At 48.8% G+C, this 16,162-nt stretch overlaps 1 protein-coding gene across 4 annotated transcripts in view; it reads left to right on the plus strand.

Moving 5' to 3' along the window:
- The window catches only part of DDC (dopa decarboxylase), a 91,158-nt gene that overhangs the window by 63,580 nt on the left and 11,416 nt on the right, over positions 1-16,162 (plus strand). For all 4 annotated transcript variants that reach the window (XR_010842350.1, XM_067042958.1, XM_067042959.1 and 1 more), the window contains exons 9-11: positions 3,386-3,453; positions 11,282-11,358; positions 14,811-14,830. Coding sequence is in view for 3 of the 4 variants with exons in the window: in XM_067042958.1 (XP_066899059.1) it covers positions 3,386-3,453; positions 11,282-11,358; positions 14,811-14,830 (165 nt within the window). In the remaining variant the exon portion in view is untranslated. The remainder of the gene's footprint in view (positions 1-3,385; positions 3,454-11,281; positions 11,359-14,810; positions 14,831-16,162) is intronic.

Below are 16,162 nucleotides of genomic sequence, written 5' to 3' on the forward strand. Positions count from 1 at the left end.
ACCCCATAATACCAGCAAAGTGGGTGTCAGAGGTAGAGAATTCAAGATTCCCGTCTTGGGGATGAATAATGCCTGTATCACTAATGAATGAAGGCGCATTCTGGTTTATATCTCCCCCACATCCATCCATTTATTCACTCATTCGTTCAATAATTACTTATTGATCACTGAATGTGTGGGAGGGCTTAGATCAATCCTCGGTGGGTAAATAGAGCTTCCAGAGACCTCTGGAAATATTGGGAAGGGCTGTAGTACATGAGAAGTTCTGGTAACGGGAAGCTCACCCTGGCCTCTATAGTTCATGGCTGGTAGCTAGTTAGGTGGGTGTTTCGTGCTAGGACGTGAAGAATAAATCTCTGTACCATGTAAACACCTTTTGTTGTGGGCCTGTGGTCTCGTGTGTGATGATACTCATGCCTGGGAATGTCTGTCCCTGTGGTCTCCAAGGACCAAGGGCAAAGTATTCCTCCGGGATGGATGTGCCAAGGCCTGGTCTTTTCGAAGTCTGAGCATCAGGTGTCGCATTTCACGATCTGTCCCCCTTATACACTTCTCTTCCCCACGAGCCCACAACTCGAGGTTTCACTCTCATGGGGGTGTCCAACTGTCAGACCACCCCAGTGGCGGGGCTGCAGTGAGATCCTATCAGAAGCAGACAGGATTTCATACACAATAATGAGTCATTGCCATGAGTCCTCCTGTGGCCCCGGTCCCTGGGCTGGGAGGGCCTGCTTCTCAGCTGGCAGATAAGGGGTGCAATATCCTGTCTGGCCCGGCCCTTCCCTGCAGATAAGAACCTTCCTCTCCATCAGCAGGAAGAAAAGGTCACAGTGGGTAATGAAAGACGTTTCCGCAGATCAGCCCCCAGGAGGGAACTAATAAAATGCCTAGCACAGAAAGCCCCTTCTTTCACCTTCTGTTTCCCTGTTATCAACAAATGAAACTTGTCATTTCCTGTCTCTCTCAATATTGCTTTTATTGGAACCTCGAGGGAAATGAATCTGCTTCCCCCAGAGCAGGCGGACAGGTGAGGTTGCCATTGGTGACCACGCGTCTCCCTGTTGGCCCCTCCTGGCTACCCCCTCTCCCTTCCCTCGTTGGGATGGAGAAGGGGTGTCCCACAGCCTTGGGGAGACTTCGAAGCTTCCCCCTACGAGGTTCCTCCCAGCTGGGGCCTTGCCATGGCCGCTGCCGTCATTCTGCTTCAATTATAGATGCAGCCATGTGGCCTCCAGGTGGACCCAGGTCCTGTTCATGAGCCAGAGGATAAGCCAAGAGTCGGCGCTCTGATAATCGTCAGAGCTCGCCGCTTGTGAGGGCTCAGTGAAAACGCAGACTGCCCTCGCCGGCCAGTCTTGGTGGTTGAAATCTCTCATTTTTCTACTTGGAAATAGGATGACACTTGAACTTGAACCCAGGGCCAGCTGTTGGCAATTGTTACCACCGGCATCCAGGAAGGGACCCTGTTACTGTTATGAGTACGATGAATGCGGATGGTGTCTTTAGAAATAAAGAAGAAAACATTTAGATAAATGGGAACAGTTGTTGATCTATTACGTCAATGTTGGTAAAAGAACCAACCCATTAAATGAAAAATATGGGCTGATTACTGTGGATTAGCTGTGAAATGTTCACTTTCCCATTGCTGATCATGATACATATATTCTGAGAGCTTTGCTAGTTCATAAACTTGAGGAAACTTATGCATAAAGTATTTCCCAGGCCAAATTGGTCCAATTGTCTGACGTAGCACCTGTGAATTAAAATTTTGACTATTCCGAATTGTCCAGTAGTTTGAAATGTGGATACGTTTTATGTGACTTCAGACTATGCAAATTTGAAAGCATGCAGTATAAGCCGTGAATAACATCTCGTTTTATGTGGAAAAGTAGAACTGTGAATCTCCCCAATTAAAAATGAATTGGGACTCACAGTTTCAAAGCAGGCAAGCCCCCCCAGATATGAACTGTGTCAGTGTTGCTGCCAGGGTGGGTCTCCTCAGGATGATAGAAACTCCCCATGACCTTTGTCAGGGTCGGGCTCCGATTATGCTTTGAAATTCTGCATATTTTAAATGATCCAAGGTCCTCGAAATGCATCCCTTGATCCGAATATGATACCCCTCCACCAAATTAGGATGAACACATACATAATAGGAAGGCTGTAGATACTATCTCATACCAATCCCTCACTTGTAAATTCCTGCAGAAAAATGCTGCCGCCATATCAGTAAACAAAGGATGTTGCAGCCATCACGCCATCACATTATGGCCGCCTTGAAAGTGAGCCCTGAGGGAACTCAGGATGAGAAAGCACAGGACACTGGCCCCGGGTAGCTGAGGTGCACATCAAAGGGATGATTTCAGGCCCCAGACTCACGCATCTTCCCATAGATGCACAGAAAAGAGCTAAATTCCTTAACTTGAGACGTCTGGTTTTCTTTAATTAACAGTCATCTTTTGATGTTCCCACTACCTGGTCTTTGTTGCAATAACCCCTCTATATCCTGGCTCCCCCCTTGCCTCTTCAGAGCTACCTGAGATGCTGTCTTCCGGGCTTGAAGTTCTCAGAAAGTCCACCAAACAAAGCATAACTCAACTTCTAGGTTGTGCATTTTTTCCAGTCGGCAACCTGGTACCCTTCACGTCCAGCGGACCTCAGCGCCGCTCCGGTTCTGCGGGTGTCTCTGCAGGGCACACCCTCCCCTGAGGCACATCCCAGGCCGGCCTAGCCAGTCCCTTCCCTCCGCCTCTGAGCGGGGAGCCAGCTTGAGGGCTACCTGGCGGTCGTTTTCATATGGCCCAGGGACTGTTCTCTTGCCAGGTCTCCCCGCTCAACCAGAGCTGCAGGAGGTCAGTAGCCATTTTCTCATCACGTGGTTCCCTGGGCCACCACCTGGCTGGCTTTACAACCACGGAGCAGCGACAGTCTCAGTGTTTTGCACGGGACGGTTTCTGCGTCACCCTCGGGAGCTGCACCGAAGAGTTTGTGTCTGTGAGTGCATGCCTTCCCCACGAAGCAGATCTCCCATCCAGGCCCCACGGACAGGCGGTCGTGCCCGGAAGCCAAGCCCGATTCTCTGGCTCCGAAGCTCTCTTCCTCCCCTTGCGCTTCAGCCCAGAATCAGATCTGTATCAGCTTCATGTTTCACGAGATAGGATTTGAAAATGAAAGAAAAGAGGCTCAGGTAGGAGCGGTGGCTGCTCAGAGCTTCCCAAGCGCCCTCGAGCCCCAGACCCCGCGGTTCAGCTGCTTCCCTTCTCTTCTGTCTGGTCACGCTGGTTTTCATCTGAGACTGCAAACTGTTAATTACTATGTACGAGGTCTTGTTTGATAGCTAAACATTAATAACTGAAGTGTTTTCTTTTTGTTATTCCTTTGGCAGTATGCAGATTCATTTAACTTTAATCCCCACAAGTGGCTCTTGGTGAATTTTGACTGCTCTGCCATGTGGTAAGTTGCCCTGTTCATTAGATGTCAATCACCCTGCAATTACACTGTTCCTTAGAATAGTTTATAGGAAAGAAACCTGGCAGGTGAGGTGCCATTGCTGGCGAAGCACATACCGCACTTACTGCTTGCCTGCATTTCTGAGCCACGTGTGGAATTCTTGCTGAATCTTACCCTGTTGTATGCTGTTATCTAGAACATATTGGCACAAGAAAAGAGGATTAACAGAGAAAATCTCTGGTCTAAACTATCTAGCGTTAATAAAAAACAGTGCTTAGTAACCTTAGCACATATTTCTAAATCATTTGCTTCTGTGTTTTTATTCTTAAATGTTTAATAAATCTAAGTCTATATGCTTAAAAGCATTTGCTAAGGAAAAATAAAAGTAATTCTATTTTCTAAGCAGTTCCCTGAAAATTCTTACCAGCAGTACCAGCATCACATCTGTTATCTCTAGAGCAAGAAAAAAGAATTCCAAACTTCCAAAATGAAAGTGGTTGGTATTAAGCTCTCACATAATCCGGCTAAAGTCAGTTCACCCAATAATCAGTTTCCCTTGAACTCTATCTAAAGATAAACTACATGTTCAGTGCTTCACTTCTGTTTAAATCAAATTCTCTTTTTTGTCAGTCTTTGACCCAAACTCTGATACATCATTTAAAAACCCATTCATATTTGGGCTACAGTTTTTCTGAAAGGTTAGTAAGAACTGATAAAAGCTACAGCTTTTATGAATGTTAGTATTCTTGTGGTTGTGTTTGCCTGTTTTACCTGGATTGGAACACTTTCAGGATAGTTTATGCAGCGTGTCCAAGCTCCCTCTTTGCAAACTTTAATTCGGGTTGAGATGTAATTCTGTTTCGCTGGGGTATTGGGTCAGGCGCAAACACTGTCCGAGGGAGTTGACGGGTGGATTGTGGGTCCAGAGCTGGCATGGGGCTGGCGGGGGTCCCCGAGGCCTCTGTTCTGTGAGGAGGGGGCTGGCCTCAGAGCAAGTTAACTGGCAGCTAAGGGGTGCTTAGCTAAGGCGTTTGGCAGAGGAGAGCCACAGAGCCAGCCTGGACAGACCAGCTGACGGCTGATGGGGGATGGAGCGAGGTGACCCCAGAGGGGCTTGTGGTAAGCTGTGATGTTCCATTCATTTCCTGGGTAAAATAATAGCAAAAATGGCTGTGCAAGGAGCCCCCGTAAGGGCAGGCTGCCGTCACCACACGCGATTTAACCGAAGTCACTGCCCCCCCCCCAGGTAGCCTTGCAAGGGGGAAACTGACATCGCGGCCCCCTCTTCCAGATGGGGAGACTGCAGCTGTCAGGGCCCACTGATGTGTGACCCCAAAGCTGAGATGTGATAAGGATGAATGCAATCAATGTAGCGTCTGCCTTTGCATCCAGAAAGCCAGGGAGCAAGTTAAGGATGAGAGAGAACGCGCTTTATCCATGGCCTTTCCCAGAGCCTGGAGTGACGGCCGAGGCTGCTGGAAGATGCAGCCAGAGCTGGGGGCTGTGTGTCCATCTGTCTCAGACGGGTCCCTTCTGGCGTCTTCCGTCCAGGACCAGCCCGTAGAGGGGGATTTGGCAAAGGGGAGGTGATGTATGGGAGGAGACGAGAACATGGAGGGATGCGGCCGCTTCGTTTGGAGATGGAACACGGACCTGGGCGTTATGAGCCTGTACCAGAAACTTACACACGAGCCACGAGGCACGAGAGCAGCCTCCAGGGTTTGAAATTTTGCCACAGAGAAGGGTGATTAGTTATTGCCTCGGAGTGGGGAATTGAGGGGTGGGAGTCAATGCTTCGGAGCCTCCCACCTGCCTGTGGGTTTGAAAGGCTAAATAAATAGAGTAAAAATTTAAATTATAATAGAGGACGTGCCTTCTCTCTCCTGAGCTACTGAGGTCCTGGCCAGAACGATTGTCAAGGGTTTTGAGGTGATTTCACACATCTGGGAGAATCAGGTCTCTCCCAGACCCAGGGGTTGGTCCCATGATAGGGTAATGATGATATGAATAGTGACTGATGGAATTTGATCTTGAAGGATTTGTGTTTTAACATAAAAATCACCCATGTCTACTGTTTTGGGCGCTGTGCTTATATTACCTTGCTAGGGCTGCTGTAACAGAGTAGCAAATACTGGGCGGCTTACAAGACAGAAATCTAATTCTGGAGCCTGGAAGCCTGAGACCAAGGTGTCTGCAGGGCTGGTTCCTCCTCACGCCTCTCTCCTCAGCGTGTAGACAGCCTGCTTCTCCCTGGGTTTTCATATGGTCGTCCCTCTGTGCATGTCTGTGTCCAAATTTCCTCTTCTTAGAAGGACGCCAGTCATATGGATCAGGGCCCAGACATATGACCACATTTTAATTCAATTACCTCTTTGAACACCCTGTCTCCAGATGCAGTCACTTTCTAAGGTACCAGGGGTTAGAACTTCAATGTATAAGTTTGGGGGGTGGTGACACACTTCACCCCAGAATAGTGCTTATAAGAAATAACTAGTTAAAGCCAGAAGGCTAAAATTTAGGGAATTAACCCAGGTCAGCTTACTTTAAACCCTATAATCTTAATTATGCCACCTACTATTTTCTGATTTTTTTTTTTTTTTTTTTTTGCGGTACGCGGGCCTCTCCCTGTTGTGGCCTCTCCCGTTGCGGAGCACAGGCTCCGGACGCGCAGGCTCAGCGGCCGTGGCTCACGGGCCCAGCCGCTCCGTGGCACGTGGGATCCTCCCGGACCGGGGCACGAACCCGCGTCCCCTGCATCGGCAGGCGGACTCTCAACCGCTGCGCCACCAGGGAAGCCCCTGATGTTTTGATTCTTATCAAACGTAGGTTTTCCTTTGACCCCACTGCACCAAGCACCCCTTCCCTGAAAAGAAGTTCTCTCTCCTTGCCCACAGGGCGAGTTGAGCACTTCCCAGCTTGCGGGGTGCTCAGCACAAGGTCCTTCACACACCCGCCCAGACCCCCACCCCTGGGGTTGCCCTGGGTGATGCTAGTGAACCAGCATCTGCAACTGGGGGCGGCCCCGTACAAACCAAGACCGACAAGGAGAAGGGAAGGTCAGGATTGAGTTGGAAAGCATTTTGTTTTGAGCGCTGTGGACTGAAACCAGAGCGCTGTCATTCCTGGACTCGAGGAGTCTCAGCCATGGCATAGAGTTTTCAGTAAATAAAATACAACCAAAGGAAACTGAGAACCTGAATGAAATCAGGTCTAGTCCAGTGCAAACCGAGATCCATGGGGTGAGGAGGTGCAGGGCGGGGAAGGGCTTGGGTAGACAGAGGGGAGAGGTTCAGGGGAGAACCGTGGGGAGCTGGGGGTAGAGAGAGGTGTGCGGGCAAGACCCCTTGATCGGCCCCTTTGTTCATTGCCCAGAAGCCTGTCTGGTGAAGTGGCGTCTGACAGAGGGCACGTGAGGAGGGTCCAGACAATGCGGGTGCGGGCGTGGGGGGCAGCGGCCAGTGCAAAGGCCCTGAGACGCACACGTGCACAACAGCAAACTCAGAACAGGTCACGGCTACTGAAGATGGTTTCCTGTGGTCCGTGTAAGGTTTAAGTTCCTTTTAGATAAGCCGCCCACATTTAAAAGTTGGTGTTTTTACATAAACATGCAATTTTCCAACGTCTCATCAATTACTGAGTGCCTTTAAAGCATCATTTCTGCCGGTCTGGGAGGCTGGGGCATCCTTCCCGCCTGGCACAGCCCCGTGGCCAGCCTGGCTCTGTGCACCTCTGAGCACAGGGCTCCTCGGGCATGCACGCGTGAAAGATTATAGTTGCTCTCCAAATACTTGTGGTTTGAAGAAATGCTGTACCAAGTTAAATCGCAGCACCAGATTCTATGAAGAAGTGAGATGTAAACCTAAGTTCTTGGGCTGTGTGAAGAGAATCCCCCCTGCCTCTGCTGGAATGGGCAAAGCAAATGCACCTAAACCCTCATCCAGGGGTGCCTGATTCTTCCGTTTACAGCAGTAATGATGCTTTGAGTACAAATTTTACACTCAAGATATTACCTGCTAGTAGGTGGCCTTTTACTTTCTCATACACCACCTCACCTAATCCTATTGCCGCCTTACTGGTGTAGGATTTATCATTCTTCATCCAGATGAGGTAACTGGAGTTCTGAGATGTGCATGGGTTTGCTAATGGCACACAGCCATCCATGCTAGAGCCATGTGTCTGATGCAATAGGCGTGAAGGTTCAAAAACTATAACTGAGTAAAAAGAGTCAGATACAGAATTATGTATCTCCCAGGATGCAAACGAAGACGTGCCCACAAAGCAATATCCATTTCACAAACACACAGGTAAACCAAAGGATGGACAGAGAACACGCTGGAATTGTCCCGGATGGATACAGAAGAAACTGGAGAATGAGAGCTGTTTTTAGTGTGAATGAAAAATTGGGCCCTGATTCTATGTCCACTTTTATTCAATCTGACTCTGATTCCACTTTCTCTCTGAATACTGAAAATAATCCTGGATTTTAGCCCTGGCACATACAGCCTGAAGTCCAAAGGAGAGTGAATGGACCATAGCATTCCTCTCCTGTTTCAAGGCAGCTACCCCTTTGCCTACCTGAGCTGCGGGCCCACTGAACAAGCTGGGCCCAGGTTGGGGACCCCTGCGTGTTTGCAGGGGATGTAGGCGAGCCTTGCGGCCTGGTGACAGGGAGCAGGGAGAGGAGGATGGCTAAGAGTCTACTCAGAGGCTTTGTTGCCCTGTTGTGAAAATCCAGGGAAGCACGTACATATATTTTGCTATTCTAAGAGGTTATTGCAGTAAAAAAGGAGGTGTCCCAACACAGTAGAACACAGATAATAAGGATGCTCGTAAGAACAGGATTTCAGAAAAGGCCAGGCATCCTTCAGCTCTGCAGAGTTGCAGACAAGCAAACAAACAGTCCTAAGTTGTGAATTTTTTATAGATGTGTTTACAGGTTTTGCTAATACAACAAACAAGATGTAAATGGATTTTTTTTCTCTCACTGGCTTTTTTGTATTCCTCAGAATCAGAAGGGTCTCTCTTCTGTTTAATGAAATTTTATCAATGGTTAGTCCATAATTTAAACTCAATTTGTTGGCAATATTCTATACATATTAAAACGGACAAGATAATGGAAGTTTTAAAAACTTGACCTCATTACAAGCCCAGTAAATACGTTTTATAATGATTTCATTATTCTCTTCATAAGTCCTTTATTGTTCCTTTGGGTATTTTGAATCTTTTATATGTAAATATGAACCATTTTGCTCTGACCTCAATGTCCCTTAGTATCAGATCTTCTCCAAAGAAAGCCTCAAATTCCACCAAGGGCATGTTTTACTCTGCCTTTAAAAAAGAGGGTTAATTTGTTTCCAAATAAAATTAAATTTTTTAGTTTTATAGCTTTTGTACACCCCTGTTGTATTGGATTTTTTGAAAAATTCAGTTACTTGGGAGGATTTTAAATCCCTCTGGTTATGGTAAGATGTGATTCTAGAACCTGTGCATGACAGCACACTTTTCTCTGAATCTCCTTTGTTTCTTTGCACTTTGGTCCTGGTGCTTTTGGCATCTTGAATTCTTTATACTGTTTCTGGCACCAAGAGGTAACAGGAGCTCTCATTCAGGGAGCCCTTCACACACTGTGTTGTAGATTTCTTAAAAAGACAACTTAAGAAGCCACGCTTTCTGCACGGGACCGGCGTCCCCTACCCCCCTCCTCCGTCAGGACCATCCCTCAGGAATGTGTCCGGTGACAGGGAGAGGCTTTCCTCACCGTGAGGCCCATCAGGGGTGAGATGACATTGATGCCTAGAGAGGGTGTTTCTGTGCACGTGTGCGTGTGTGTGTGTGTGTGTGTGTGTGTGCACGCGTGCGTGCGTGTGTCTGCGTACGTGCATGCCCACGTCCATTTGCTTGTTTAAATAAAGTTTTCTCGTTTGTAGTATCATTAAACTTCACAAGGAAAAGCAAAGCTGGTACCTAAACTTTGAAGAGCAAACCACCACAGACCCACTGGAGCCACGGATCAATGAACAAAGGGAAACTGGAAGTCCTGGGACCTGAATGAATGTGAAGATGTGACAGAATTCATGGACATGCAGTACAGCAGGACTTGGAGAACAGACTTAAACAGAAAACATGAAAGCCAGAAAATAATTAGCTAAGGGCCCAAAGGAAGCCAGAAAACAGCGACAGAATAAACCCTCAAAACTAGGAGGAGGGAAATGATGAAGATGAAGAGACAGACATGAAATAGGAAATAAGGAAACAGGAGCACAGATCAAGAGAGCCACGAGCTGGTCCTTGACCTGCCTAATAAAATAGATGATCTCCAGAAAGAAGGACCAGAAATAGAGGAGAAGGCACAGTAAACTGTACTGGAAATACAAGAAAGACAAAACCACAGACACAGCAGGCATTTAAAAAAATAGAGCGCTATGAATTACATCATTCCAGAATTGCCTACAAATGTGCATATTCAATAACCACAAAAAATATGTCATCGAAACTGACTCAAGAATAAATAGAAAACCTGAAACGTCTCATAGCTGTAAAGGCTATGTGCCAATAGTTACATTTCACACAACAGAAACATCCAAAGTCTTCTAACAGCGAGTTCTACCAACTGTCAAGGCATCTATAGGTCTAATTATAAATGTAATTCAGAGACCAGCAAGGGGGACATATGTCATGAGGTCAGTGTCACTTTGACCCCAAAACCAGATGCGAAGCTGAGAAAGAAAAGCTACGAGACAAGCTCACAAAATTACATGTGGAAATTCCAAGTAAATTTTAGCAAATAAAATTCAATAATGTTTAAGGGGAAAATAAAGATGGTATATTGTGACTAAAATGTGTTCATTCCAGACGTCCCAGGGTGGTTTAAAAATATTTAAAGATTTTAAAATGTTATGACCATGTTTAATAGTAAAGGAGAAAAAAAGGTTATCATCTCATTAGATACGGAAAAAGCATCAGATAAAATTCTAACCCAAGCAAAACAAAAGCTCTAGTAAAAGAGGAACAGAAGAGAACTTTCCAAATCTGATAAAAAAAAATATCGTCCAAAGAATACAGCAAACCTATTCTTCGTGGTGAAATATTAGAAAAACTGCCTTTAACATGGGGGAAAAAATTTACAATTCCCTTAATACACACCCTATTCAGCGTTGTGCTTTCCTAACCTGTGCAGTAAGACATGACAGAGAAGTAAAAGTAAGGATTACAGTGGAAGCCACAAAACTCATGATTCTCATGTGGTGTGAGTGTCTTCAATGAGAACAGAATCTTCCGAGAGAGTATTAATAAGAGAACACAGCAAGATTTCTAGATACACAGCACTTTTAAGGTTGCATTTATTTGCATATACGATAAGTAGCACGTGTAAAATTTTTAAAAGAAATATTCTTTTATAATAGCAAGAAAAGATGTAAGGTTACTATGAATAAATACATCAAGACCTGTGTGGATTTTTATGAAGGAAAGGGTACAATTTTTTGGAAGCCATTCCAGAAGTCCTAACTAAGTGAACATGGAGGCTCAATGTCAGGTCTCAGCGCAATTCTAGTCGGACCAGGAATAAAGACCAAAGCCTTATTTTTATTATACCGCGTAGCCCCAGCCTCAGGGGCCCAGAGCTCTGGAGGTTAATGCTGTGCTACAGCCGAGCCAGGGGGCGGGGGGGGGGGGGCAGATGAGGGGCATGCGTGCCGAGCGGGCGAGCGGGGTGTCAGGGAGGGCACTGGGGAGCAGGGGAGCCTGAACCCGGCGGGAGAAGGGCCAGGAGACGTGCAGGCCCACCTGAGACGCCTCCTCGTTAAGCCTCTTGGTGTGTTCTCTAAAACAGGGTGAAAAAGAGAACCGACCTGACCGGAGCCTTTAAACTTGACCCCGTGTACCTAAAGCACAGCCACCAGGACTCAGGTAAGCCGCTGGCCTTGCTTTCTGCAGTCTGTTCCCATCAGAGCCGCATCCGTGGCGCCCAGGGGCCAAGGTGAAGGGTCATGTCCGCAGACTGGTCCTCGGGGGCCGGGGGCAGAGCCAGGGAGAGGCTGCTTCCTGAGGCGGGTTCGGGCTGCGGATGTTGACGCGGTCCTGCCTCTTCTCCTTACTGTTTGGGGCAGGGTTGGGGGAGGCACCCGTAGGGCCGGAGGGGCCACACGGCCCTCAGCACGGCCGTGGACACCTCCTGCGCTGAGCCTTTGAAGTGATGACTGCCCTAGAGAGAGTTTGCATCGCTTAGACCGGTAGCACCAGGGGGAGAAACATCTGGGCCGGGGGCCTGGGGATGGAAGAGACAATTGGGCAAGGCTGAGGCAGGAACCACACACAAATGCGGATCTCTAAAAATTAAGTCTTCCAGTAAAAAAACAGATCTTACGGATTACCTGACATCCTGATCAGGTAAAATGCATGAGGCGACCTGCACAGACGCCCCGTCCCTCTGTACCCGCTCGCTGTAATCCACGCGCTGGGGACGGTGATTTGCATGCTTGTCTGTCCCTATAGGACTCGGCCTCCGGGCGGGGGAGGGTTCTCTCATTCTCCGAGGCCCTCACGGCCACCGGCAGGTGCCATGCCGGCCACCGTGGGGTCCGGGGACCCCCGGGAGGGAAGGACAGGCCGAGTCTTTGGGAACTTCTGCCACTGTCTCGTTGAGTTTCCTTAGACAACAGTGGGTGTTAGTGACGGCAGGGACGCCGGAGATCACGTGCCCCCACCCTCCACGTGCTGAGCAGGAGTCGGGCCGGACGGAAGATGAGGCAGTTTTGATTACTGTGGCAGGAGCACTGAACAGTAGTGACACAGGTCAAGGCACAGCCCCTTCCCTCCCACGCGGACCCCAGCCCGCGCGGTCTCCACGGAAAGATCCGACCAGGGTTTTGCCTCCTTAAACTTACCCACCGTCCCATGGGGCGCATTGGATGAAAGCACCCCCCCCCCTGCTCAGTTGTGCTCAGAATCTAAAACTGCTCTAAAAAATAAAGTCTAGTTTTTTAAAATGGCGTTGGCATAAAGCCATGAGAAATTAGAAACCAGCTGCCAAAGCTCTTCTTTTTAAAAATGCATTTCACGTTTGAATAATGAAAACCACAGTCACCAGGACAGCGAAATGCTTCTCTTAAACAATGAAGGAATTCTCGGGACTTCCCTGGCAGTCCAGGGCTTAGGACCCAGCGCTTTCACTACCAGGGCCTGGATTCAGTCCCCAATGACCCGGAACTAGGATCCCGCAGCCATGTGGCATGGCCAAAAAACCAAAAAACAAGAAGGAATTCTTAGAATGAGTTTAAGCCATCTCAGTAAAGTTCATTGCTCCAGGAATTTTTAAAAAGTGTAATTTTATTCCACTTTTGTAGAAAGGCAGTTTCTGATCGAAATATTGGCTATGGCTGTTAAAGATGAACAATCTTAGTTATTTGTACTTTTTCCCTAAAAAAATCTATGAGTCAACAAAAACAATGACCCATGACCCATTTTGTGTTTACCAAGTAAATCACCCAAAATCAACTTTAAACTGATATGGCCACTGGATATAAGGGCATATTATCTGGATGGATCTCACTTTCCTGCTAAGCCTGCTGTAATTTGAAATGAAATATGTTTAGAGTGTTTTTTTATTTTATTTTATTATTATTATTATTATTATTATTATTATTTTGTGTTACGCGGGCCTCTCACTGCCGTGGCCTCTCCCGCTGCGGAGCACAGGTTCCAGACGCGCAGGCTCAGCGGCCACGGCTCACGGGCCCAGCCGCTCCACAGCACGTGGGATCTTCCCGGACCGGGGCATGAACCCGCGTCTCCCGCATCGGCAGGCAGACTCTCAACCACTGCGCCACCAGGGAAGCCCTAGAGTGTTTTTTTAAACGATCCTTTCTATTCAATAAAGAAATCTCTTCCTTACTGAGCTATTAAAAAACCCACTCAGGACTGCCCACGTGGACCGCCCCTCACCCCACACCCCGCAGCTCCTCAGGCTGCAGCCCAGTCCCTTCTGTGGGTCACTGGGATGCCTCCCTCTCATCACTGGGATCCAGGACCAAAGTCTCCCGCTCAGGGGTCCTCCCAGGCCTCTCAATGTGAGCAGGTGCCCTCTGCCTGCTGTCTGCCCCTAACCCACATCTCCCCACGACTCCTTCACTGCATGTGAAGCCATCACGCTCACTGGTCATGGGTCTCCTTCTAGAACCTGAGACCCCTGGAGTTGGGGGCACTCTCCCTGCTGTTCCCCTGATGGGTCAACACTGTGGCAGCAACATTAGAGCAGCAACAGTGGGAGTGATTACGGCTCCCGTACACCCCTATGTTTGCTTTGCACTTTTACATATGTTGTCTCGTAGGACGTGTGCCAAAGAGTGACCCACAAAAGTGGGATTTTTTTTTCTATGACAGAAATTTCTGTCACAATGCAGATGATAGGAAAAGAGCGGCCGCACCTGGTATATAGATTTTTCAGATGAATTATTTCATTATAAAGACTGTACATTTGGAAGATAGGAAAGAGGTGAGCCAGAACCCTAACCCTAACTCTAAACTTAACCCCTAACCCTAATCCTAACACTTAACCCTAAATCCTAAACCCTAACCCTAACGCTGTGCCCAGTGGACCCAATGCAGCCCATCAGAGTGGGTGGCGGATTGCGGTAGGTGGACGGCTCATGCCAGATAACCTTGGTGAGGGCCCGCCAGGCCATGCCACAGCGAGCCTCCTCTGGACGATATTGGAGGATCAGGTGTCCAAAACGCACCTCTCTAAATCCCCACCTGATTCTGTGCCCAAGATTACCACGTAGAAACTTCTGTCTACGAAATTCTTTGTCCAGCGTTCTTTCCTCCGTACCATCTTTGGCTTTACAGCTTTTGGCACAAGGGGAGACTAAAATACAAACTAGTTCATAACCCCTGTGAAGCCATTTGAATCCCAGATAGTGAAACTGACTCGAAGAATACCCACTGGGTATTTGCTCACACCCATCAAAAGTTTGATTCTTTTTTACATTCTAATTGCTCTTTATACCACAAATTCACCTTCCCATGCATGAATGAATGCATGATGAAGGCTGTATATGATCTGAATGCCAATTTACCACCAGGCACAAGGAGAAAGCTCAGATTTTCATGCTTATGTAAGTGCGGAAAGGGAAATGAGTGGGAATCCATTCATAATTCGGCACTTCCATCTATGCTTTGCTCTCTGGAATCCCCCCCACCGCCCTTGAATCTGTTACCTTGGGAAGTGGCTCAGAGAACACCCAGCCCTGCCCTCGGTGATTTTATGTCTGGTTCAGGAGATGTTGGAAAAGACTTGGACAGGAAATCAACTAATGTGTCTAATGGTTCCTTTTGGTTTCCTTTTTCTTTCTCTTTTCCAGGGCTTATCACTGACTACAGGGTAAGTGGAGATTTGTCTCCCTGAGTCCAGGTCCGTGGTAATCCAAAATGTGAATGCAGTGCGGGGTACTGTCATGGGCCGTAGCTCCTGCAGCCTCCCGGTCCTCTCAGGATCAGGGTCCCACAAGAGGACACCCTCTAACTGGGTCCTGACTAGCGACTGGGCCTGGCAGTGGGCGGCTCTGCTGAGCCCACGGATGGCAGGTCTCAGGTTAGGAGGAAGTGATGCTGCCCGTGCTTTTCGGGAGATTCCTCTGCAAGGTGGGACGGTCCCTCCACTGTGTGCTCAGGCTGTGTGCCAGGAGCCAGCAGCCCCGGGACAGTGGGCGAGCAAAGGGTCAGAGGGCATAAGAAGCGCTCAGACGACAGCCTCTTAACTGGCTGCTCTGGTGACAAGCCTCCTTCCCCAGGCAGGAGCCGTGCACGGCTCTGGCAGCTGCGGTGAGCCGGGAGATGGGCTGGGAATCAAATGGCAAACAAGCCTTGGGCCCCCTCCTCTCCGAACTCACGCCTGGTCGGGGGTGAGGGGCGAAGGCTGGGTGCACGGGGCACCTCTGCCCCAGGGGAACCTACCCCACTCCAGAGAGGTGGTGACAGCATTTTAGGGTGACAGTGGAATGAACACTCAAACTGTGTGCCTTTTTACTCCGGTAAACAAAGATGGAGGAAAGTCAGCCCCGGCACCTCCTTTATAAGTTCCAGTAGGACGTGCCTATGTGTAAAATCGCAACGAAGTGCCACTATTGTATCTTCCCAGATGTCCCCTCAGTTCTCTCCCTTCTGTGTCCTCTCTTGCTTTGGTACATTTACAACCATTGGAGGGTGTCACAGCCAGGCAGCTGACAAATTCAGGAAGCACTAGGGAAAGCTCACAAGACGCCCCGCATGTTGACGGATGTGTTTTCTGGTGATAGCGTCCGGCAGGTCGTTGAACGGCGGCCTGCGGGGCAGGAAGAGGATGCGTGTTGCTCTGGAGAATGGCGCTGGGACGTCACGGGGAGCGCGCGGCAGAGGGTGTGGGCTTTTGCTGCCCCCGTCCTCTTTCCTGTAGGCAGAGACACCGGTGAACAGCCCCCCTCCCAGCCCCACTGGGTCGTAAGCCCCGTGGGGCAGGCCCGTACCTCCCCCCGTCCGCTCACGATGGCTCCTGAGCCTAGCAGCGCGGCCTGGCCCCCGCGTGCCCTGCACGAGCACCTCGGAGCTCTGTAAAGAGAGCCTCCGGCGGCCGGACCGCTTACTCTGCTGCTGTCAGCTTTGCCATCCAGGATGGGGCATGGCAGCCGGAGGGTCTGGCCTCCAGGGCCTTCAGGACAAACGGACAAGGCCATGAGTC

This window comes from Kogia breviceps, chromosome 9, assembly GCF_026419965.1.
Source record: "Kogia breviceps isolate mKogBre1 chromosome 9, mKogBre1 haplotype 1, whole genome shotgun sequence".
In the NCBI taxonomy this organism is placed as follows: domain Eukaryota; kingdom Metazoa; phylum Chordata; class Mammalia; order Artiodactyla; family Physeteridae; genus Kogia; species Kogia breviceps.